Source organism: Octopus sinensis, linkage group LG13 (assembly GCF_006345805.1).
Source record: "Octopus sinensis linkage group LG13, ASM634580v1, whole genome shotgun sequence".
Lineage (NCBI taxonomy): Eukaryota > Metazoa > Mollusca > Cephalopoda > Octopoda > Octopodidae > Octopus > Octopus sinensis.
The window spans coordinates 21,146,509-21,174,076 of NC_043009.1; the positions used below are offsets into that span (position 1 = coordinate 21,146,509).

At 35.9% G+C, this 27,568-nt stretch overlaps 1 protein-coding gene across 2 annotated transcripts in view; it reads right to left on the reverse strand.

The window, feature by feature from the left end:
* LOC115218423 (receptor-type tyrosine-protein phosphatase T-like) overlaps positions 1 to 27,568 on the reverse strand; it is a 113,521-nt gene that overhangs the window by 71,064 nt on the left and 14,889 nt on the right. For both annotated transcript variants that reach the window (XM_029788228.2, XM_029788229.2), the window contains exons 3-9: positions 24,107 to 24,310; positions 20,870 to 21,004; positions 10,917 to 11,054; positions 9,030 to 9,167; positions 3,806 to 3,943; positions 3,373 to 3,510; positions 1,391 to 1,528 (exon numbers count right to left, since the gene is read on the reverse strand). In XM_029788228.2, coding sequence (XP_029644088.1) covers positions 1,391 to 1,528; positions 3,373 to 3,510; positions 3,806 to 3,943; positions 9,030 to 9,167; positions 10,917 to 11,054; positions 20,870 to 21,004; positions 24,107 to 24,310 — 1,029 coding nt within the window. The remainder of the gene's footprint in view (positions 1 to 1,390; positions 1,529 to 3,372; positions 3,511 to 3,805; positions 3,944 to 9,029; positions 9,168 to 10,916; positions 11,055 to 20,869; positions 21,005 to 24,106; positions 24,311 to 27,568) is intronic.

Consider the following 27,568-nt stretch of genomic DNA (forward strand, 5'->3'; position numbering starts at 1 on the left):
GAAAATAGAGCTGTTTAGAGAAATATGGATGGCATCTAAGAAATATTTTACAACCATTAAATAGAGTAAACACTAACTGAGTTATTTATTCATTAAATAATTAGATTAGTTTTATACAAACTAATGCAAAATCTTGCAAATTTATTTAATGATTCTTTCATTGCTACTTCAGTAAGTACAGCAAAGTCTATGCTTTACTGATGAGGTGATTATAAGAATGAAACACGTATGGTATTGTCTCCCAGTCATTGACAAATATTGTTTTCTCTTCTCCACTGTAAAAATATTTCTAGTTAACTTTTTAATGCCCTCTACATTAAATATACCACTGCTACTGCCGCCACCACCACCATTTAATTTCTGCTTTCCATGCTGGCATGGATCAGATGGCTTGACATGGAGCTGGCTAGCTGGGAACTGTCCAGACTCTAATTGTCTGTTGTGACACGGTTGCTATGGCTGGATGCTCTTCCTGATGCAAACCACTTAACAGAGTGTGCCGGCTGCTTTTTATGTGCCATTGGCACGGGTGAGTTTTTGCAGCACTAACATGGATGCTTATTATGTGGCACCAGCACCTGACAGCACAGGCCTGTATGTGGGAAAGACAGTGATTTAACTATCATATTTAATATTTCCTCCATTAAACATATTAACACAAAAAAGGCACCCAGTTCCTTCTGTAAATTGGTTGGCATTAGGAAGGGCATCCAGCTGTAGAAACTCTGCCAAAGCAGACACTGGAGCATGATGCAGTCTTTGGACCTATCGGCTCCTGTCAAAGCATCCAATCTATGCCAGTATGGACAATGATGATGATGATGACTAATTATTATATTTAACATTCCCTACATTAAATATATTGGCACTAACTTATCTATTGATTTCCACACGGATGAGTATTCCTGAATTATTAAGTAGAGAAGATTGTGTCAGAAGTGAGGAGATGAATGTAAAAAGTCAGAAATGAATTGACTGTGATCTAGCAGAAATATTGAGTGGCCAATAAAGTGAACAGACATAAATGGTCGTGTGTTATGCATGAAATGTCCTGCAGGGACATGAAATATAGTTTGAATAATAGATGAAGGGTGAAAAGTAGTCAGTGTGTAATGGATATGTATGAGACAAGGTAAAGAAGGTTGAGAGAGAGAGAGATATTAAAAGAGGGGAGGGAGTGAGAAAGAGGGAGAAAAGAGTGAGAGAGAGAGAGAGAGAAAGTATCAAGGTAGACAGATGACGTGTTTTGTACTCTATTGAACCCTTGGTAGTAAAACAAATAACAGAAAGCTTCAAAGAGCCAAAAAGGGTTGGATCAGGTCTGGTATGGAGCTAAAAAAACAACAATGTGAAGCATAAAAAGAAATAAGAAAAAAAAGAATTGACAAACCTGTGATGCAAAGTGGATTTAGATAGCCAGGTTCACAACCTTTATTACAAAACCCAGTGACATGGTGACATTTTCCATCTACGCAGTGTTCACTGCAAACTGTCATGCATCCACTTCCATAAAATGGATGTTCACAAGCTGAAATTATAAAAAATATTTCATCTTTTATTATTCCCTTAGGTGGAGAGAGTAAAAATATTTTCGAAATATTTTGAGGTTTAACTCTGATATCTCCCTTTTGCAGCCAGTTTCTTTAATTATGAGCAAAACACTTCATTTCACATTGCTCCAGTCCCCTCAGCTGTAAATGGGACACCCTACGACAGAGCAGCTAAAATGATGTGAAGCATATTGTAACCAGCAATATTGTAACATTGTAATCAGTAGATATGGATACCACAATTTATTCATGTATTTGAAACTGTGTGTAAGAATTAAATAATTAGCTAAATCATAATAAAACAAAAATGAGCGACAATCAGTATGCTTTTTTTGTTTTATTCAATGGAAAGATTTTTCTGTTAACAAAAACAAACAAGGGTTTATGTCTTCTTTTGTTTGATCAACTAATAACAGTAAAGAAATAAAAGATAATTTATTTTACATTTTAATTGGATTGATTAGTAATTAATCATCTGATGTTTTATATTCCTGGACATATCCATGAAACCAATCTGAAGACCACACATTGCACACTATCTAATAATCTGATAATGGAATGCTAGTTCAAATCTAATCTGAGATCATGTACATCTCCAAGGATAAGACACATGATGATGAGTGCAATTTAAACTGATCCAAAAAATAGCATATTTTCAAAAGATATCGATTATAATCTGGAAAATTGTGTTAATAATCAATAGCATTCAGACTTTAGAAATATTCTATCTTTGTGCTGCCATAAATTCAGGGTTTTTTTCTTTTTAAATAAATAAAAAAGCTTTTTCTCTTTACTTCAAATTCAGTTCCTGTGACTACTTTTTATATTTTTGTATCAAATGTCAGTATTACAGTTTTGACAGTAATTCTTGCTGTTTGGTTGAGTTAATGAGGTCAAAAAACAAATTTCATAAAACTAAAAATTCTAAATTTTTTTCATTTTATTTGTAAATAGACTAACTTTTTTAAACAGTCATACATTCTAAAAACATTATACATAGATAAATAATTTCATATAGAGTATTTTAACAATTGAAAATGTTCTTACAATTGAAAGTAAAGGGTTTATCTCTAAGATCATGAGTCAGTATTAATCTTTTATAAAACCAATCCACCTCAGACCTCTAAACCTTCATTATTTACTTTAATATCTTAGAATCTTATTAGAATATGAATAATATACATTTTATTTAGTCAACACCAGTATAAATCAATATTTACAGTTGCAATGTATTTTGTAAAAATCCTCCCTAAATCTTGAATATACTGAAAATTAATTAATACACAAGTGTAATAAATTCATTAAAAGTACCACCTCAGCATCAATGTTCTTGAACAATGCACTGAGCTTTTTACTGTGTAGCTTGACAGATTAATATCCTTTTCAGGTGACTGGGGCCACATTAGAGAAAGAGGTAGCTTTATGCTTGGTTGTGAAAAGTTGAAGCATGAAGGAAAAACACCAGAACAAGTTTCTTCCTGCAGAAGAGAAACAAGGCTTCTTGCATTGTACAAAAATGGATGGGAAAAATGAGTGGAGGGCTGGGAAGTGAGATGAAGATGTCAGAGTTGGCCCTGGGGAGAGGAGAAGAGAAAGTGAGGTTGGGTAGAAGCAGCAAAAGTGTATAGAGAGTGAGGGGTGGTAAGAAATGGAATAGAAGTATTGAATATACTGAAGGATGAACACGGGTGGGATGGTACTACTACTACTACTACTACTACTAGGATTCTTCCCTGTTAGGCAATTTTGATTTTGATTTTAAATATTTAAGATTTATAAAGTAGTCTTGGATCATTAATGAAAATATTCTTAGAGAACTTACAGGTATCACATCGTTGACCTTGGTACCCAGGATTACAATATTTCGTGCAATGTCCATTGACATGATTACATTCCTGATCAACACAAAATTTACTGCAGTTGTTTAAACATCGGAAGCCATATTTGTTATTACTGCAGGCTGCAAGAGAGAAAATACAAAAATAAGAAGAAAAATTGTTTTGTTAGAGAATAGTTATTTTATCTGACAATAATCATAACCTCTTTTATATACAAATTCCCTTTAGGAAACAATGATAGGAAACAATGTTATTATTTCTATTGTTGATCTCAAGAGGTGAAGTTTGTTTTCGCAGTTTTAGCGTGAAGAATAGAGAAATGCGGCTGCGGCCTTTACCTGCTTTCCTTTACTGATCCTTTACTGAATTGCACATTAAAACAATGTGAGAACCATTTAGGTTTCTCTAAGAACTTACTTGAATTACAATAGTGTCCTTGATAACCTGGCACACATCCATTAATACAACGTCCATTTATGTGGTTACAGGTTTGATGAAGACAATTTGCACTGCATTTCCTAGTACACTGGTAACCATAAGTATGTCGGTTACATTCTGTAAAATGAAGAAATTTTTTTTAAATTGTGAAGAATTTGAATATTGATTTCTTACAAAAGTTAATAAATTTGTATCATCCTGTAGTTGGATGTGGGGAGACTGAACCAAAGTTATAAAACTCCAACAAATAATTTTTGCTGATTCAGAGCATCATTGATGGATTATCTAACATTGTCATACCTTTACAGTTCAGGAAAGTGGTTCCTACAACTGATATTATTTTTGTTGGTTCTAGTAGGATTTGAACTCAGAATATAAATGTACATTACCACATGCTATGCCAATTGCCTAATACCCTACTAATTTGTCCTAATGCTAATGTCAATATCAATAATCTAAGAGAAGAGGATGTCAGTGAGGAAAAGAAATGAAATGCCAACAGAATCTCTATGTGGTCATTATACCAGCTAGAAATAGCAGCCAAATTTCCTTCAGATCTAAATCTTTTAAACAAGGACAGAATAGAATAATCAGGACTAGAATGCTCTCTTGGTTATAGTTCTACATGTTCAAGGCTTATTTTGAGCAAAACAACAACAGCAACAAAAAGGCAACCATTTGGTGAGCTGAGTTCAAGAGTTGGTCTCAAGTCCCAGACAAGGATCAAAGTGGCTATATAGGACTAACATGGTCATGTAAGAACAGTATGGCCATGTAGGAACAATACTACCACATAGGATCAATTTCGCCATATGGTACCAAGCTATCAACCTGTTCTTAATGTCATGAAGAGTGAAACTAAAGTACAACTGTTGAAATCAAAATTATATCTACTAACTGTTTTCTGCATAGCTGTGTGTTTAAAAGTTTGCTTCCCAACACATAGTTCTGGGTTCAGCCCCACTGCATAACACCTTGCACAAGTGTCTTTGGGCCAACCAAAGCCTTGTGAGTGGATTTAGTTCATGGATTTAGTTCATGGAAACCGAAAGAACCTTGTTGTATGTATATATATGTTAGATATATATATATATATATATGTGTGTGTGTGTAGAGGCGCAATGGCCCAGTGGTTAGGGCAGTGGACTTGCAGTCGTAGGATTGTGGTTTTGATTCCCAGATTGGGCATTGTGAGTGTTTATTGAGTGAAAACACCTAAAGCTCCACGAGGCTCTGGCAGAGGGTGGTGGCAATCCCTGCTGTACTCTTTCGCCACAACTTTCTCTCACTCCTTCTTCTGTTGGCCTGCTCGCTTAGCCAGTGGGGTGGCGTCATTTGAAGGCTAAAACATTGTGACCAGCGATGTGTAGCAACATCTGATAGCCTGGTCGGTCACAGTGACGGTGATATATATATATATATTCATGTATCTGTCTATGTGTCTGTGACTTTGTGTTTGCCCCCCCCCTCCCCATAGCTTGACAACTTGTGTTAGTTTATTTATGTTCTTGTAACTCAGCAGTTCAGCAATAGAAACTGGTTGAATAAATATCAAGCTTGAAAAAAATAGGTACAGGGATTGATTTGTTCAACTAAACCCTCAAGCTTTAGTCCAATGATTGAAACAAGTAAAAAGCTATATATATATAAAACATTGATTAGAGAACAAACATGAAATTCGAGTCAATGACTTTATATAACACCATGCTTCCATATATTTGATCATATATAAATATTACTGTGGCCTTTAACATATAAAAAGAATACATATATAAAAAGCATAGAAGGTAAAAAAATATATATGCAAATAAAAATACAAATATACAGAATGGCCTATCAAGAAGGTATGTACAATCAACTAAAAATTCTAAAGCATGTCGAGCAACTAAAAACCTAAATAAAATATCAATCGACTAAAAAATTGTTTTTACTCCCCTCAATTAAAAATATGTAAAAAAACTTCATTTCATAGAAACCATGGTGGGTGAAAGTCTAGGAGCATAACAGAGTTCAACAAAATCAAACCAAACACATCTATGGCCATTTTGGGAATTCACTGCTGCGGTTCGATGAGTTAAGGTGCATCTCAGCAATGACCCCCTCATCAGGAGGATCAGGAATCTCAAAAATTAGTCGTTCATGGGGAATAACATTATATATGTGTGTGTGAATGTGTGTGTATATATTTACATATGTATCAAGGGTTGAATAGAAAGAATACAACAAGGAGAAAAGTTAGATCAAAGCAGAGTAAATGGGAAAGTAGATAAAAACTAAATGGACAGGAAATTAGATGACATGATACATGGAATATTTACAGCTGAGTTTTCCTCTTCGGTCAAAGACAAAATATCATAGCAGTTTTATGCTAATGCATGTATGTACATATATATATATATATATATATATATATGTAAAATAAAATGGATAGATAGATAGATAGATAGATAGATAGGTATACATGTGTGGGTGTGTGAGCATGTGTATAGTGTTTTTTATTCTCAATTATTTTTCAATCAAAAAGCACTGCCTTCAGTGCTTTTAGCAAAGGTAACTCAAACAGAGAGAGACATAACTGGCACAGAACCAAATACCAAATGGTATTTTTGTTTATTGCACTGATCTTGCCAGCTCTATCTGATATGCTCACACACACACACACACACTCGATGAGTTATACATGGTTTCCATCTACCAATTTCCCAGTCAAGGCTTTAGATAATGTAGACATTATGATAAAAGGCAGATTTTCTCTGCCTCCCAAACCGTTCGTTTTTTATACAATTCTACAATATAGAATTTCTTCAATTGGAATTTACCTATCATTTTTCCAAGTAGATTCCATTGGGTCATGGCATGTAAAGTTTTTTCAATTTCACCCCCAATTAAGCAAAAATTCGAGAAAACTCAATATTTTACGATTTCCCTCTTTCATTTCAAGTGCTTCACTCCTACCATTACCACTACACTTTCTCCTCCTTTCTCTTTGCAATTGTGCAACAATTAAAGTGAAAGTATTTATATAAAAGGGATGAGCAATTAATACTGGTCATCCTTTTTGCTAGAAGAAGATCCACTATGGTCTTATATGCTACACCACTGGTTTTCAATTCATATTAATCAAATTAATATTCAATTTTTCACCCTTATTATGTGTGTGTGTATTAGCAATTCGTATAAAATTGCATCAATGACTTGAACTTGAATAAGTGGTTTCACATAAATGGGGATACATTAAAAAGGTTTGTTGTTATTATTATTACTGTTTGACTATTGTAATCACGTTTGTTGGTTCCTCGTCAGGGAAACGTTGTTGTGTTGCATTTGTTAAATAATTGTAAACCGTAACCCTCCCCCTTTCGGAGAAGGGTCTTTGGTTATTGTTTTAAAATTGAATTGTGTCCCTGTTTGGGGAAATTGACAATATTTTCACCGTCTTTACGGAAGCATTTTTGTTAAAATGCCTTCCATAGAAGAAAGTCCAAAAATGAATTTCGCTGCAGCCGTACAAGAGGGAGGACAAGATCCAATTGATCGAAATTGCAAGAGACAGGCCTACAATTCCAGTCTGTTATATATTTTGAGTATTGTTATCACTAGCGATATCAAGATATAACTTTCTGTTTTGTATTTTATGTGTAGATGTATATATATATATAGATGTACATGTAATATGTACACATATATATACACATATATACATGCATAATATATCTACCCATACACACACACGTACACATATACATAGGAGCAGGTGTGGCTGTGTGGTAACAAACTACGTTCGAAGATACTGTACTTGATATGGGCGGTAGTGCCTTGCCGGTCTATGACCTACCTTCAACAAACCGGGAAGGCACAAACACTCTGTCTTCACATTTGTTGCGTGAGACATGTTTTAATGTTGACGAGCTTGCCGAGTACATAGCCGACAATGAGCCAAAGCTCCTTCCAGAACAGAAGTTCGCTTACAACTCTGTTGTTAATTTAGTCCGGGCCAAAGCTGTGGGGATATTTTTCCTGGACGCTCCTGGGGGCACTGGGAAAACTTTTGTCAACAAATTAATATTGGCTGACATTAGGCGAACACAAGGCATTGCCCTAGCTATGGCATCATCTGGAATTGCGGCTACTTTGTTGCCAGGCGGCAGGACAGCTCACTCCACTTTCAAGCTTCCGCTTGACTTAGCGAAGACTGAGACACCAACTTGCAACATCAGTAACAGCTCCGATCAGGCAGAAGTCTTCAGATGATGCAAGCTTATCGTTTGGGATGAATGCACGATGGCCCACAGAGGTGATCTTGAGGCACTAGATAGATCTCTCAGAGACATCAAACACTCTTCAGCTCCCATGGGAAGCATAACACTTCTTCTTTCAGGGGACTTCCGACAAACACTTCCCATTATTCTCAAAGGGACTAGAACTGATGCAGTAAGTGCTTGTCTTAAGTCATCCACATTGTGGCCACTGGTGAAGACTCTCAAACTTCACACCAATATGCGTGCTCATATCAGCAGCATTTTCTCACACCCTCCTTGCACTTGGCGAAGGCAAAATACCAGGGGATGAAAATGGTAATATTGCCATCGATTCCATTTGTACCATTGTTAAAACGCCTTCTGATCTCAGAGATGCAGTGTTCCCAGATCTACAAGCTAATTATCAGAATATGGATTGGATTGGCCAAAGGGCTATTCTGGCCCCAAGGAATAAAACTGTTCACCATATTAATGATGAAATGCTAAACTCATTCCTGGGGATGTCTATGTATATAAGTCTATCGATACAACTCCTGACCCAGAGGACGTCATCAACTATCCAATAGAGGTACTCAATTCCTTTGAGCCCCCCGGACTACCACCACACATTCTCAAACTTAAAGTTGGTGCCCCTATAATGCGCATTAGAAATTTGGTTCCCCCAAAACAATGCAATGGCACACGTTTGATCGTTAAGTCCTTATCTCCCACCGTAAACTTATATCAATATTTGCCTGAATAATCATCATAATTCAGTGCAATCATTAATAGTACTTTCAAGCAATTCAGCCCCGAGCATCGCCAGGCAATTCTGCTAGTTATAGCTAAAACAATGATTGGATGGTCAAAGATGGAATGTCTTTGATCATATGTCTACCCAATCTTGGCAGACAAGGGTTAAACAACAATGATTAAAATATAGGAGGTTTAAATTGAATACTTACTGGCTAGGCAGTGGCCACCTTTGAAACCAGGCAAACAGCCTTTTGTACAATTTCCAGTCTCATGATGACAAAGTTGGTCAATGCATGTCTCACTGCAATTCTTATTACATCCAATGCCATACGTATGGCGGTAGCAGACTAGAAATGAATGGAAAATATAATTGCACACAAATCTATACAATATCATCGCTTTAAGAGAAAAAAAAGGGGAAATCCTTTCTACAATTAATTAGTCTAAAACCAGTTTTTGATGAATTACAGTTTTACACTAATGTATTGCATCTATGGGGTTGTTTGACTAGCTAGAAATAGAAGTAAAAAAAATCTCTCAAATAACTCCTGTATCTTAAAAAAGAAAGATATTTGAGATATTGTAGTTATGTATCTATATAAAAAGATTGGTTGGTCATATCACTGGGATACCTTTGATCAGTTTTACAGTTTTAAATGAGTTCCTGGCTGACAAAATTCATTTGGGTTTCTAAACAACATTTTTTGAAAATACTTCAAGATTAGACATTTTCTACATAATTTACCAATAATGAGGAACAGGGTCACATGACTTACTGTTGTGATGTTTGCTGCTTAAGATGACTGTAGTATTGAGGCCTGTTTGTGGTGATATCTGTCATGATCAGCACTGGATTAACCATTAAGCAAAATAAGGAAGTGCTTAGGGCATCAAGGAAAGGTGGGGGTGGGGGGCACCACAAAAGTGATAGTTGGGTCACAGCACAGTGAAATCACTTTAAATTTGCTAAAATAATATTCAAAGTCGCTTTATATAATTGGAAATATATTTATCAGATGTGTTATGTAAGATGAATTTTGAGGATCTAATCAAAGACTTTGCAATTAAAAAAATTAGGAAAATTTTTTCAAATATAAAGTGGAAGTGTCCAAAAATAATCATTATTTTCCATCTTATTATTAGTTTTGTTGCATTTTGAAAAATAGAAATTTATTTTGTGGTTGATTATTGTTTATATTTTGAATTGCATACACACGGGGGCACCAAAATCATATAAGTACATAGTATGCCTAGGGGTGTTAATCCACCCCTAGTTATGATTATTCATTAAGATGTGTTTGTTACACTACTTATTGCTTATCATGTCCATTTATATGGTCCTTATTGCTTACAATATCTCTTTGTTATGATGCCAATGATTATGCTTTCACTCATTTAGAGATTTTATACTCTATCGGTTTGCCACTCTTATAAGCACCAATGTCTTTGATGTCAACTAACATTAACACTTTTCATGACATGTTTGAAACTTCTCACACAAAATATTTCATGAAAATCTCATTATTCCAGGTATGATGGCGAATGATTTCAGTGAATAAAACTTCCATTAGAGTTTCAAAAAGCCATTTACCAAGTTATATTTAAAACTTCTTGATTTGTCAAGAAATGAATAAGTTATTTTTTAGTGAAATAATTAAGGACCTTTAATTAATACCATAAAAAACCAACAAAAAAAAGCAGTACTTAATTTACTCCCTCGTTTTGAAATATTTAAGTAAATAGAAACTTGATTTAATTATTTATACGCAGAACTGTACAGAAATGTAAACTTACAAGAATTAATTACTAAGATTTTAGAGCTTATAATCAACAAGTTAAGGCGATCTTACGGTACAAGCACCATAACTGCCAATTATAAACCCACGTGGGTTTGTTTACATTTCTGAAGAAAAAAGACCTCTCCCCCATATATAAAAAAAAAACTTTATGGAAAGTGACAATCTTCTTCTTCAAATGTAAACAAACACACGTGGAAGTTATGGCACTTGTACCGAAAGATCGCCCTTTTGAGAAACAACTGTAACTAAAAATATGGTCAGGAGAGAATTAATGAAAGAATTAAAAATCTACTTTACCTCTATCACATTGATTTCCGATGTAACCTGGTTGGCAGCCATTTGTGCAATAACCAGTTATATGATGACAAACACCATCAAGGCAGCCAGAAGGACAGGATTGCTGACAATCTTCTCCATATTTGTCTTCTGAACATTCTACAATTTTAAAACAAATTCAAAAATTTTTTATTGAATGTCAATTATTTCAAAAGTTATTTGTTATTCTTTTTTTGGAAGTTGCTAATATGAGATTTTTCAGAACTATGCTGAGAGCAGGAAGTTTGTATCCAGCAAATATTGTCGCAGCATTTTAAAAAAAGTATAAAAATTCAATAAAGAAAGATGATTTTCACAATTTTTGCGTGACCAGAGAGACATACTGAGGCAGTTATTAACCCTAAGAATTAATAATAAATTTTAAATATTTTCAATTGCTTGAAGTTACATTTCTTTGAAACTTTCAACAATTTAAAAATAATAAAAAAATTTTTTTTTACTTTATATGAAATATTTAAAGAAATTTGTTTCTAACGGTTTTTAAGCATCAAATCTTTTTCACCTTCACCACCACCACCATCATCAATTTTATATCCACTTTTCCATATTTGCATGGGTCAGATGGGATTTAGTGAGGCAGATTTTCTACAGACATCAGCCATCTTCTGTTTCCAAACAAAATGTGTGTGTGTGTGTGAATGTAATACACACACATACAGATGGGTTTCTTTCAGTTGCATCTTTGCTTTGGTCAGCCTGGAGCTATCGTAGAAGACATGGGCCCAAAGTGCAGCATAGAGTCACTGAACCCGAAAGCAAGCACCTTAAACCACCACCCATATCAGAACCTTCTATAGTATACTAGACTATTCATTACCCGTTGGGTCACTAGAAAAGTCTGAGTTTCCCAGCAACAGAGTTTTGTTTCGTGGGTTTTTTTTCTTCCTTTTCCAGATTATTTTGCATGCTTTCAATGAATGTGACTTCGAAACCACGCGTAAGGAGCTCCTTTCCCCAGAAAAGGAAAGATTTAGCTGCTATTTCTTGCACGCCCTGCTACCACATAACAGGTATTTCGGGTCCTTTATCGCAAATAGCAGTTACGTGGTAGCGAGGCGTGCTAGAAATAGCAGCCAAATATTTGGAAGTGAAATACGTTGAATGCACTCGGAAAAAAACCTATGGAAAAAAATTATTTCCCACTGAGATTACAAACAGATCTTTTAGGAAATATTTACGCCAACAAGAATTTTTGTAATGGTATTCACTTGGAACATGGAACGTAAGGGGGATGAACATTGGGAAGTTGGACACCATCAAGAAGGAAATGAATCGGTTAAACATCGATATCCTGGGAGTCAGCGAAGTTCATTGGACTGGCGATGGTTTCTTCAACTCTGGTGATCATACAATGTACTTTTCGGGCAATAGCAAGACCAGACAACATGGAGTGGGATTTGTTCTATACAAGAAAATATCCAAGTGTGTTGAAAGTTACTAGACCATGAGTGATCGAGTGATTACCATTCGCATCAAAGCCAAACCCAACAACATCACATTGCTACAAATCTACGCAGCAACTGCCGACGCCGAAGAAGATGAAATTGAACAATTCTATGCAGAAATTCAGGGCGCAATCGAGGAAACATCACGAGCAGATGTTGTGTATATTCTGGGAGATTTCAATGCCAAAATTGGAGAAAGGGCAGAAGCAGACATCGTTGGCAAATTTGGATTAGGAGAACAGAATGAAGCAGGAGATCGACTGGTCCAATTTTGTCAAGAACAACACATGTGTTTAACCAATACTTGGTTTCAGCAACCAAGAAGAAGGTTATACACTTGGATATTGCCAAGTGGACAGTACCGCAATCAAATCGACTACATCCTATGTCAGCAACGGTGGAAGAGTTCAGTCCAAGCTGTGAAGATGTTCCCTGGGGCAGACTGTGGATCTGACCATGAACTTCTGGTTGCTAAGATCAAGATGCGACTCTGCAGCATCAAGCGACCACTCGCTTACCAGAAATTTGATACCAGCAAGATCAGTCCATCATATGCCGCTGAGATCAGAAACTGCTTCGAACTGCTCGCCATCGAAGAGAATCAAGAAGCAGAAGAAATATGGGAGAAGGTGAAGGAAATCGTTGCTGAAACAGCAGAGAAACATGTACTGTACAAGAAACCCATACGATCAGCAAAGTGGATTTCGGAGGAGGCTATTACAATAGCAGAAGAAAGAAGGAGAGCAAGGATGACCAGAAGCAGGGATGAAGTGCGGTGCCTGAATGCAATGTTCCAACAGGCCGCCAGGAAGGACAAAGAGAAATACTGGAATGAGGAATGTGCAAGGGTAGAGGAGGCATACAGGAAAGGGAACATGAGAGAACTTTACCAACAGGTAAAGAAGACCCGTACAGCATTCATGGCCAGATAAGCAACCATCCGAGAGAAAAAAGCCCCAGGTACTGATGGTATTCCACTAGAATTACTCAAGTCAATACCAACAAAAACACTAACATTGCTTTGCCAATGAATATGGAGAACCTGTAAGTGGCCAAGGGAATGGAAGAGGTCAGTTTTCATCCCAATACCAAAGAAAAGAGATACCAAGGACTGCGCAAACTACCGTACCATCATCCTGATCCCCCATGTAAGCAAAATTCTCCTTAAAATCATCCAGAAGCGCCTGAACACAACTATTGAGAGAGAATTGCCAGAGGTGCAAGCTGGTTTCAGAAAGGGAAGAGGCACCCGCGATCACATCACCAACCTATGGTGGATTATGGAAAAGGCAAGAGAATACCAAAAGCTGTACATGTGTTTCATCGATTACTCCAAAGCCTTTGACAGCATTGATCATTACAAGTTATGGAAATATCTGGAGGAAATGGGAACACCTTTACACCTTGTCCAGCTTATTAGATCACTCAATCAAAACCAAGAGGCTACAGTACGGACACCATATGGCGACACTGATTGGTTTGAGATTGGAAAAGGCACTTGGCAGGGTTGCATCCTGTCACCAGCAGCCTTCAACATGTACGCTGAAAAGGTCATGAGGAATGCAGGCCTGGAGGATAGATGCATTGGAGTGAGGATTGGAAGAAGAAATATTAATAACCTTCGCTATGCAAATGATACAATCCTGCTGGGGGAAAAGTGGTAAGGATCTGGAGGATCTTGTCCTGCTGGTCAAGAAAGAGAGTGAGAAATTTGGGCTGTACCTCAATGTTAAGAAAACGAAGATCATGTCAACAGCAGCCACAACAAACATCAGCATCAAGATCGATAATGAAGAGATCGAAGTGGTTGATGATTTTATCTTCCTTGGCTCCAAAATAAATCGAGATGATGACTGCACTCCAGAAATAAGACGGCGGATAGTACTAAGCAGAGAGGCAATGGTCAGCATGAGCAGGTACTGGAAGAGTAGAAACATCAGACTCGCTACCAAATGCAGATTGGTGAATGCAATTGTCTTCCCAATAGCAACATATGGATGCGAGACCTGGACACTAAAGAAAGCTGACCAGAAGAGAATTAATGCATTCGAGCTTTGGTGTTGGAGAAGACATTTACGGATTCCATGGACAGCGAGGCTCACCAATGGAGAAGTTCTTAAGCAGATCAGGCCGAAAATGTTGCTAGAAGCTAGGATCACCAAGCATAGATTGGCATATTTCGGTCATGTTATGCGGAGAAAATCCCTGGAGAAGGACATCATGCTCGGAATGGTCAGTGGCAAGAGAGGAAGAGGCCGACCAAGAACCCGCAGGCTTGACACCATCAAGAGGGATACCGGAATGGACATAGCCAATAGAACTGACTAGAGGACACTGATCCAACGAGTAACCGAGAGTCGACTTCGACTGAACGGATAGATAGATTCACTTGAAAATAATTTTAAAAAAACACTGAAATATTGTCTGTTTTATAGAAAAGGTAAAATTTTACCAAAGAGAATTAAAATATAAATACTTATTGTACAAACAACTTACATTTTTGAAATCACATTCACTTAAAAATATTACTAAATGATTAGAAGATTGTGTTTTACAAAAGCGAAAATAGAAACATTTTTCGTTGTCCAGTCACTGTCGAAAGGTAAGAGTTACTTCCCTTGCATGATCAAGTTAATTTCGGAAATTTTTCCTATTAAGCACCATTTGAGGTATTTATACCCCGCAAACCCTTAATATCTTCCCAACTACTAATCCAATTTACGCGAAATTTATTTCATTTCGCTTGTATTTACATTTCAGAGGAAAATTAATTCATAGTATTTTCCCATTATGCACCAGTTTGCCTGAGTAACATTACAAGCACGCACACACAACCCATTAGCTTTCCCCTCCTCCTCCCATTTTAGTAGCAGTCATCAGCTGTCACGGAGGTCACGAAGATATCCGAAGTGAATTGTCGAGTTGTCATGGAAACAACTGATTCCTTGTCATTGAATCGTCGAGTTAATCCGAAAGAATGACCAATCTTTTAATGTACTATAGATTACAATATAATACAATATATTACGGAGATGTACGTGCATAGCAAGTAACCTGATCTGAGATCGTGTGCTGGAACGAAAATAATTGCAGCGTGAAAGGTGTTTATAAGCCATTTAAGAAACACACAAAAACCTCTAGATTCATTTCGACATTTAAATTTAATTTGCCAAAATATTTTCGTCGCTTTGAGACTACAACGTGTTCACTGACGAAATTCCGTGCCGCATCTCCGAGATGCAGGCTTATAAACACCTTCCACGCTGCAATTGTTTGCTAATATAATATAATATAATACACACACGCGCGCGCACACACACACACACACAATGAAGGGTATTAGAAATAGCACCAACATGTTAAAATGGCAGTCAAAAACAACTTGAGGCCATAAGTTTTCCCTTATACACGAAAAGTGAATTCAGGGGAATGGGCAAAAATAACTATAAGACCCTATACAAATGACCAAAAAAAATCGTAACTTGAATAACCAGACATACCCACATAGCAGTGATTTCAAACTTTGTGAAAAGATCACTTAGTCATCCTCAGCAAGATAAGTCATAGAACTTGCGTAGCACGTCCTGTAACTGTTTTTTTCGTTTTCTTGTTTTTTGTTTTTTCGTTTTCGTGTTTTTTGTTTTTCCCGTTTCTACGTATTATTGTGGTGTCCTGTACTCACGTATAATTATTTATATATGCATGTATATATACATGTAGATGTAGGTACGTACATATATGTTTGTATGTATGCATATATTTTTATTTATCACATATATATATATATATATATATTAAGCTTCTTTCAGTTTCTGCCTACCAAATCTCCTCACAAGGCTACCACACAGCTGGACTGAACCTGGAACCATGTGGTTGAGAAGCAAACTTCTTACAATACAGCTATGCCTGCTTCTTAAAGACATTTACCCCATGAAGAGTATTCTTGATTCCTTCTTAAGACCTGACCACTGCCCAGAATTTTCTCCTTGACTAGTTCACACTTTGAGCAAAAACTGGCGAAGTTTATTTTTTGTGATTCAAAAGTAAAGGCTTCATCCATTTATCCCTACCAATGCTTTTGAAATTTAATTTTCAATATCGAAAATTATTTCAAAAAGTTACGTAAAAAAGTAAACTAGCACCTAAATTTTTTGTAAAACATTTTCCATGCTTTCATTCAATCCCAGGATGGCAAAAGAATCAATAAGCTCAGTTCCCTCTCTACTTTTCCAACCTTTTGCAACAAGAAGCTTCAAAGAGAAAAATAATATTATCATTCTTGGAAAAGAGAAGCCAAAGTGAGCAGCAAGGAATGTCATTGCTATTTTAATTCCAAGTATTATAAACAGTATGATTGGATGATGGGATGTCCCTTTCTGAACAAGTTGTTCTGTTTCTTGTCATTTTGTCAACATTAAAACACAATATGGACAACGACTGGCTACTGCAATTTGCCAAAACTCTAAAATCTCAGAACCATCTGAATTCCGTAATTGTTCTGAAAACTTTTGGCTGACAATGAACTGATACAGCGATCGATCACTGAAAAGCAACGTTGATTCAGTTTCATAATAGATCAGTAGAGAAAAACTATGATGTATTAAAAAGTTTAATTCATTGTATTGAAATTTTGGCTCGTCAAAAATTACCATAGGACATGATGAAACAGAAGGATCAAACAATAAGGGTAATTTTCTGACTCTATGGGGAGCAGTAGCAGAATACTGTTTAAGATCACATTTAGATTTTGTGAAGGAAAATGCAAACTGCACATTTCCTGAACTTTCAAGTGATATTCATATTCAAAACAAGATCATTAAATGTATAGCTGCTACAATTAAAGGCAATGATTGAAAAACAAAACAACATTATTTGTTGCTTTATGTTTTATAAAACTATGGATCTTCAAATGAAATCTCACTCGTTCTGTGTTTTGTAATTTGTTGATGAGATGGAAAAACCTCGAGAAAGGTTTTTGAGGTATGCCAATGTCAGTAAAGATAGAAAAGCTGAATCACAGACAGAAGGTCAAAAATTTGTTAATGAATTCATCATTCACAGTATCTAAGTGTAATGATAACAAATATTTCAGTGTGAATGCAAATAGCTATTACTTGGTAGCAGGGCATGCTAGAAATAGCAAAAGGAGCCATTTATGTGTGATTTCAATGTCACATTTGTTGAAAGCATGCAAAATAACCTGGAAAAGAAAAAACAGACCCACGAAATAAAATTCCCTTGGTGGGAAACTTCGAGGTCCTACCACTCCTCCCACCTTTCTTTGCCAGAAGAAAGTGGATTGTGGCAGGTTTGGAGGTCAGATATGTTGAATGCCCAAAACTATGAAAAAAATTATTTCACACCGAGATATGAAATATTTATTGAAAGAATAAAATGTTGTACTGATTATACCTGTATTTTAATTAATTCAAATTGATGTACCTCATCTTGAAAAGTGGCAAAATTTTTGTCAATTGTAACCTGGGATAATTTTAGTAACAAATCAAACAGGTAAGATGCATTAAGAATTTCAATTTTAGTATTTATCCATAATGTTATTGCTTTTACACCTGCTAATCAAATTTACTCAGCAAGATCAGCTAAAATTACATAACCAGTGGTATATAAAGCACCCACTAACAAAATTAAAAATCTGTATGTAAAAAATTTACAAAGTTACAAGCAAATATTGAACCTGAATAATTCAAAATAATGTGAACAAAATAAGCATTATATTTGACAGATTCATATGAACACTAAAGATGTTTTTAGGTGTTTTTTCTTACACACACACACATAACACAGCCTCACTCAGTTGGGACTACATGTGTATTACTTTGACCTCATCATCCCATAAAATTTGTTTATGGGAAGAAAAATATTGAAAACTATTAATAGATGTATGAGTAAGAAAGGTACAAGGAGGGAGGTTTCGGGATGTGCTAGAAACGACAGCCATATCGCCCTTAAATCACACATTTTCCTCTGAAATTATTAACAATTTTCTTTAAAACCAAAAATGTTTCTCTCACAGGTTTTAAGTGCATAGTGGAAAAAAAAGGCCAAAATTGGACTGGAGTGGTAGGGGGTAGCAGAAATAAAAAAAAAATTCAAAATTTTTTCTTTTTTTTTCCAAGAAAAGATGCCTCCCGTCATTCTGAAGACTCTAGTGAAAAACATTGGAAAATGGAGAAATTCCAACTTATGTGGGCTGTCTGATTCGAAACTCTGTTTTTCAGAAATTCCTCCCTCCTGTGAACTTCCAAAAATTTTGCCAAAAATTTCTTTGTAATTGTAATCTACACTCTTTGAAAAGTATTTATATAAAATGTCATTAAAAAATACCTATTTTCCAGAAAGTTATGAGGGGCGAAATGTAGGGCCCTGTGACACACACACACACACTTACATGTGTACATACATACGTCATGTTCATCCATCAGAATGACCGGGACCATTTAGCCATCCTTCATTCTTAAGGGTCACCGATAACCTCTCTGATGACTTTGTTTAAAGTGAAGAAAAATTGTGCATGGTCAACTTTATTCTCTCACCTGTGACCCTCTTCAATCCAATCATAAGACCAGGTGAAGATGACTGGAGATGGAGATAGATGCAGTAGATGACCAAGATGCCTTACTTGCCTTATCTTGCCCTCTGTACTTTACAAGACATTGCTTCAGCCACCTTCTGTTGACCCATGAAAGTTTCTTCATGAAAAGAGTCTGCCAGAACTAGTCATCATCACATGCATAGGTAGGCAAGCCCTAGTATGCTAATTAATCCATAACTGGGGCCTTGACAGGTGCTACTACTCCTGGTCAAAGTATATCTGGGATTAAGAAGTGGGTCCACACACTGCAAAACCTTGGAACTCCCAAATCAGGGCCTCTCTACAGGATACAGTTTAAAGTCACACTCTGGACAAGTATGTGGGGGGAAAATTGATTAAAGCTTTTAACTCTGTGCCACACAAAAGACTTATGGTGAAGCTTTCTGCGTTGGGTGTAAGAGACGAACTCTATAACTGGTTAAAGTCCTTTATTTTCGGCCGAAAAGAGGTTGTTACAGTTCTAGGACAGCACTCTTCGCCCTATGAGATGACATCTGGTGTGCCGCAGGGATCTGTTCTTGGCCCCCTTTTATTTGTTGCATATGTTAATGACATAGATGCCAACTTAAAGAATGCCACAGTGCTGAAATATGCAGATGACATCAAGCTGTACCTCGAAATAAAGAGGTCAAATCCTGTACACTATGGATCTCTATTGCAAGCAGACCTGGACACAGTGCAGCAGTGGATCATGGACTGGCAACTCAAGCTGGCTGTGGACAAATGTACCACCATACATTTTGGGAGGAGAAACCCAGTGTCCACCTACTCCCTCCACAACACTAGTCTCAAAAAGTCTTCAAGTGAACGCGACCTGGGTGTTATTGTCGACAGTGATTTGCGTTGGACAAAACACATCACTAAAATTGTCAAGAAGGCTGAGGGTGTCTTGGCATCACTCACCAAATCCTTTGTGAGCCGCTCTCCAGCTACCTATCTGTGGCTTTATATAGCTATGGTAAGACCTCACCTGGAATTTGCATCACCGGTCTGGAACCCCTATCTTGCCCAGGACATCAATCGTCTGGAAGCTGTTCAGCGACGTGCAACCAAAAGAATACCCTCCATCAGGCATTTGCCATATCCTGAACGCCTTACTTCCCTGGGCATGGACACATTGAAACTCTGACGTCTGGCAGCTGACTTGGCAGACACCCATAAAATTATCAACCATCGCACAAACAATAACTCTGAGCACCTCTTCAAACTCCACCCATCTAACACCCGTGGACATATTTACAAAGTAAGAAAACAGCACAGCTCCCATGACTTCAGGAAACATTTTTTCACGCTGAGAGTTGCTGAAGCGTGGAACAAACTGCCGGCATCGGTTGTTAGTTGTCGGAGCACTGCATCCTTCAAAACTTCCATGCTTCCTGAGATTCGCCAACACTACACTTGATTTTCTCCCCTCCATACACACACAAGCATGTTCACTTTCCAGACATTTCTACATTACTGCATGTACTTTATATGCACTTTCTGACAAGTTGTGGGGCACCTGAGCACTGTATACAATAATTTCATTATTATTATTCATATAGAAATACTCGGCAGTATTAACGTCCAGGAGAGTTATCTTTCCTTACATTGGTGTCTCTTTTGCACTTTGTATCTTAGAACAAGGATGAAATAAATATCAAAGTATTTCAATTGATATAATTGACAAAAATCTTTGAAAGTGATGCTCCAGTATGGCCATAGGCTAATGAGTAAAACCAATAAAAGAATTACAAGTAGACTTAGCATCAAAATAAAAGACTGTGAATGTTTTAAGAGATTGGGGAAATAAGCAACAACAAAAACAAAGACTTTGTTTTTATCTAAAACTAAAATTTATCAGAAAGACGACTTACTTGTGTAACAGTTGCTGCCTTTCCAGCCAGGAATACAACCACCAAGACAATCACCATTAGTGGAATTACATTTTGTCGGTCTCTTGCAGTGACATTCTCTGCTGCAGTTTTCAGAAAACCACCCACTGTTGCAATCTGAATGGTCAACAACAAATTGGAAGTGTAAGATGAAACAAGTTTACAACTAGGAGAGGTTAGGGTTAGGGTTCATTTATAACTGCAACACTAAAAACTTAATTATGTGCCTTAAAATATAGAAGTATGGAAATAAATCATAGGAAGGCTAACTGGGAAGGTAGTCTTTGTATGTGGCAGATGCTCAGGAGCAATAAACACTGAAAATGTGCAGAGAACAACTTCCGCCACATTCCAGGGAGAAAAACCAAATTTAGTTGATAGCTTCCGTTACCTAGGTGACCAACTCAGTAGTGGGGGAGGGTGCGCTGAAAGTGTAGCTGCTAGAATAAGAATAGCCTGGGTAAAGTTCAGAGAGCTCTTACCTCTGCTGATCACAAAGGGCCTCTCACTCAGAGTAAAAGGTAGACTGTATGACGCATGTATACGAACATGGGCTGTGACTGCTGAGGACATGCATAAGCTTGCAAGGAATGAAGCCAGTATGCTCTGCTGGATGTGTAATGTCAGTGTGCATACTTGACAGAGTGTAAGTGCCTTGAGAGAAAAGTTGGACCTAAGGAAGCATCAGATGTAGTGTGCAAGAGAGACGACTGCGCTGGTATGGTCATGTGGCGAGAATGGAAGAGGATAGCTGTGTGAAAAAGTGCCACACCCTAGCAGTTGAGGGAACTTGTGGAAGAGGTAGACCTAGGAAGATCTGAGATGAGGTGGTGAAGCACAACCTTCGAACATTAGACCTCACCAAGACAATGACTAGTGACCAAGACTTATGGAAATATGCTGTGCTTGAGAAGACTCAGCAAGCCAAGTGAGACCATAACCCGTGGCCTATGCCAGGGGTGTAACCAGCCCACTTATGCATACCTTTCCTACATTGGACACTAAACTCTGCTTGCGAAGACCTGTTGAGGCAACTGAAATCGAAATCAAATTCAATGACAACACCTCATGACTGGCATCCGTGCTAGTGGAGCGCTAAGAGCAGCATCTGAGCGTGATCACTGCCAGAGCAGCTGACTGGCTTCCATGACAGTGGCACGTAAAAAGCACCATTCAAACGTGATCGTTATCTGCGTTGCATTGCTGGCTCGTGAAAAACATTTAAGCAAAGTCATTGCCAGTGCCGCTGGACTGGCTCCTGTGCAGGTGGCACATAAAAAAACACCACTTGAGTATGGCCGTTGCCAGTACCACCTGACTGGCCCTCGTGCTGGTGGCATGTAAAAGCACCCACTACACTCTCGGAGTGGTTGGCATTAGGAAGGGCATCCAGTTGTAGAAACTTTGACAGAGAGTGCTAGTTTGATACAATTTAGGGGTTTGTTTGCATAGCAGCACCAATCATTCCAGATGTAGCAGAACTGTCTCAGGTGTGGACAGTTTAGTTAATTACTTTTAACAGTGTCAAAAAGATCAGAATTCTTCATCATGATGGCATAAACTTCTGAAAGAGTCTAAAAGTCTTCTTTCATTGCTCTAGGGATTAACTGAGTTACTTATGTAGATCAATATTTTTAGAAAATTCATAGATCAATTCCATGGATTCTTTATTTTTGTTCTATGCTTCCTCTTTGTAATAGTGGTTCTACCCATTGGTGAATTGCATTGATTAAAGAAGGTTTAGTAAAGCAGATTTGCTGTGGAAGATCTTTTCACATCAAGACTGCTTTTTGTTCAGCTGGGATTTATCATGTTGAAGCATAAATATTCATAGACAAACAATGGTGTTTATTAAAACAATCTTCTATACTTTCTCTGTTCAGGAATTTAAAGATATTCTCTGTATCTAAAATTTTCTTTGTTTTATAAACACAAATCTATTCCAAATATTTTCTTTAGTAAAACAAGCCAATGTTGACATAACAATGTACAATTGCCATCTCAAGGTTGGTTCCTAGAGTATTTTTGTGGAAATAATTTAGAAATCTCACATTTACCATCTTGATTTATTCTACAACTTCATTGCAACAAATTAATGCACTTCGTTGTAATCTCTATTTTCTCTTCAATTTCTATTTCACTATTTGGAGGATTAATTTTAGGATAATTCTTGAGAAATTTGTAGCTTCCAACATCTATTCTATTGAAATTATAACATCACAGTCTTTTGGTAAAGTGTTATTCTCATAAACATTCTCCCTTCAGTAGTAGTCGTTATTTTTAAAAAGAAACACTTATTTTCCCAGGAAGAGAATAAGGTTAGAGTAACTAAACTGTTTCTACAAATACCATTACAGTTTGTCTCTATTTTTAACAAAAATTGCCAAGTAATGGGCTTAATTAGATTATTAAGTATTAGTAATTTAATAAAGTAGAGTGAAAGAGTAGAATTTGTGGGAAATGGTAGTATGATAGTGTGTAAGCAAAATGCTAAAAGTTTGCCAAGTGGAATTAATTATTTTACTGTGGGAAAAGAATTTGTTCCATTTAAAATAAAACTCACTTATAAGTATAGGCTTGTTCTAAATGATCTCTAACATAAAATTCTTTTTTGTCTTTAAAATGAATCTTAAATATGAGTTTATAAACAATTATAATTAAACAAAATCAGAAGGACTAAATAATAAAAATGCAAATACAGTATTAACAAGTTAATTATGTAAAGATAGTTTTAATCAGTTATTTAAATAAATATTTCTTTCTTTATTGCCCACAAAGGGGCTAAACATAGAGGGGACAAACAAAGACAGACAAGGGGTTTAAGTCGATTACATTGACCCCAGTGTATAACTGGTACTTATTTAATCAACCCCAAAAGGATGAAAGGCAAAGTCGACCTTGGTGGAATTTGAACACAGAACGTAACGGCAGACGAAATACCACTAAGCATTTCACCTGGTGTGCTAACGATTCTGCCAGCTCACCGCCCTAAATATTGATACTTTAATTACAATAAAAAATAATATTGACAGGTTAATTACATAAATACTATATTGTTTAATTAAATACGATATAGACAAGCTAAACAAATAAATGCTGATGAGTTAAATAAATAGGAAGTTGTAAACTGGTTTTTTTTTTTTAAATTCAAGAATTTTATTTGGCATACATTAAGTAAATGCAATCAGCAAAATAATAATAAAAAATATAAATATTTACCGCCACCAATTAACACCTCACAGAGATTTAATTTGCGATTATTTCCTGGTAAAACAATGAACAGTCTATTTCCATATTTACTCAGAGGGAAATTTATGTCTACAATTCCATTCGGGTTAATTGCATGTGAATTTTCATAGAGAAGTGTTCCATTCGAAATATTTTTCCTATCACTAGCATACACTTTAAAATTCTGGAATAATTCTGAAAAATAATTTTGAATAAATTGTATGACATAAAATATTTCTTTGAATTAGTTTTAACAAAGCATTTTAATAGCTTGAACATCCATTTGTAATTTTAGATTTAATACATTTTCAGTATAAAAAAGTAAATAATGAGAATATAATCCTGTTTATATGATAGGGGATGTGTAGAAGTATATTTTGTAAATAGCATATGTTAATGGTTGGGCTGAGGAAATGTAAGTGGCAAATATGTTGAAACTTTCAAAAGTATCTTGGTTAAATATGTTGTTGTTTAGCTACAAATCACCCATGATCAAGAAGATTTGTAATCAAAAGCATTCCAGCCATGACCACCCTGCTTTAACCAACATTATCCAATTTGTTCTCCTGAAATAACCTTTTAAGCTGCAATAAATAGTAGTCAAACCTCTCTCAAATCACATCCCACTTCTTAAAAAGCAAAAAAGAAAACAACAGAGATGGTCATAGCTGGAGTGTCTTTGAGCAAAATTGACTTAGAGCTAAACAATAGCAACAACATTAACAGTCTTTCTGCTGCTTGGAGTTGTCCCTACCCTGTGGCTCTCATTAGCAGCTAGGTTGACTGGGCTAGGTGAGAGCAAAACACCTTGTTTGCAGAGAGTGAGAGAGAACATTGTGATGGAGGGGATAAGATTCAAACTTCTCTCTATCTCATTACCTCAACCATTTAGGATGTCAAAATTAAGAATGTTATTATTTTAGATGATTGATGAAACTAAATATATAATTCTATAACATTATGAACAAGAAGACCTGTTATAAGGCAATGAAATTAAACTGGACAGTTGGTTTTTCTCAATTATACAATCTTTAAAGAAGTCTGTTACATCAATTAAAGTACTTAGTGGTTCATTCATCCTGACTTTGAGAAGGACAGTATAAGCTATATTTTACTGAGAAGGTCAGAATAAGATAGAAGCATGCCTGGATTGTTCCTCCTCCTGGTCAAAATACATTTAAATAAAAGGAGTCCTTGGTAGTGAAAAGGTTGGGAACTACAGTTCTATAATATTTTTTCTACTCTAGGCACAAGGCCTGAAATTTTTGTGCAGGGGCCAGTCAATTAGATCAACCCCAGTAAGCAACTGGTACCTAATTTATTGACCCCTGAAAGGATGAAAGGCAAAGTCAACTTTGGTGGAATTTGGACTCAGAACATAAAGACAGACGAACTATTCTATAATATTAACTATGTTAGATTCCGGCATGCTTATCTGTCCATCTTTCTGCCGTTTTTGTCTATCTAGCTTTCTGCATAATTATTTTTTGTTACATATTAAACATGTTAATATTTACTATCTATCTATCTGCATATTTATCTTAAATTAATCTGTCCATGTATCTCACAATATGATTATGTGAACATTGTTTGAAAATAATTGTTCGAAAACAATTATTCGAAAAACATTTATTTGAATGGAAAATTGTATGAATGGAAATTATTCAAAAAGGACAATTGTACGAAATGTTAGTTATTCTAAGTTTTTTATTTCATTTAAACAAAAATGATAAAATTAAAAATTAAGTACACAAGTGATATTTATTTCAAATAACTATTTTTCAAATAATTGTTTTCAAACAATTATCTTTAAACAATTTTCATAACATGCACAATATAATAATAATTAACCATTAAATACGTTAACCCTAGTTTATTGGACATTTATAAATTTCTTTATGCCTACAACAGCCTATGGACATCACTAAACTTAATTTAAAACATATTATATATCAAATTAGTTTGATATATAATCATCATTATGCTTCATAAAACTTGGAAACAAAAAAATTCTGTCAAATGATAGTTTTAAATACGTTATAAAAGGATATGTAGTTCTAGAAATAGTGGAAAAAACTGAATGATCCTGACATAAATATGTTTGATAATAAATCTACTCAATCAAGAGAAATAACAATCTACCAAAGCTGAATGAATTTGCCTTTTGTACTGTTGTTGTTGCTGCTGTTTAGGCCTTGATAAGACTGAGCATACGGAAAAGTATTCAAACCATGATCATTCAGTTATTTTTATCAGGCAGAAGACATTTCCAATGTATGATTCATTTTATAAGATAACAGTGTGTGATTCGAAGAAAATTTAGTTTTCTTTCTTATAAGTATTTTTTTCCCTTCATTAACTGTTTTCTTGTTTATTATGACTCTGATCCTTAATTCTTCAACCCAGTAAATTTATAAGGATTCAACTAAAGTCTCTCTAAAGTAATGCAACTTCAACATAGAACAACTTCCTACACACTTTATGACAGGAGACAAATAAAAAGCCACTATGTGTTCACTCAATATGCCAAAAGTAGGAGCTGACTTCCCCTCAGGTCACATTCTACTGTCTTAAAAAAGAGAAGCACATGCTGATAAATGTACTTCTGCAAAACCTGTCCAGGCTGGAATGCCTTTAATCATAGCTTTGAATACTCAAGACTAATGAACAACCTCAAGTATTTGACAGAAAAGTACAAATTTAAAGAATCTAATGATTGAGTTTCCAGAAAAATCAGTTGAATCAAGTTTATAAATTAGAATAATTTTGTGTTGCAATGAAAAAAAATTAGAGAGCCTTCCTACAGGACACTGGAGAATTATCTTCTTGCTAACACTACACAGGCACTCTCCTTCTACAACAACTGCATTGCTACATGGTCACTTGACTCACTAGGAATAACAACCAGATCTTATAGACCCTAACATCTTAAAAAATACCAAACCCCACCCTCCAAAAAAACAAGGGAAGTTGTGAATCCAGGACAGTCTAATCTAATATAAATTCAGTATTTAATATAAACAAAGATGGTGTGATATTAGTTTGAAAGTCTTTGACCGTGCAGCTGCTCAATCAGAATTGTCTTAAGTTATACAACAGCATCACTGCAAGCTAATGAAATACTTATAATGTTATTGTTTACAGTGAAATCATTATTTACAATGATTAAAGTGGCAGAATCATAAGTGCTTTGTACAAAATGCTTAGTGGCATTTCTTCTGGCTGTTTATATTCTGAGTTCAAATTCTACTGAGAGCAACTTTACTTTTCTTTGAGTTGATAAAATAAAGCACCAGTCGAGTATTAAGGGTTTCCCTCAAAATTGCTGACACTGAGCCGAAATTAGAAAGAATTATTTACAATGAGGATATTTAAATTGTGGTCATTGGCTTATGTTCTGAGATCACAATCCACCAGCTTTGTCAACTTTGTCAGTCATCCTTCCAGGGTTAA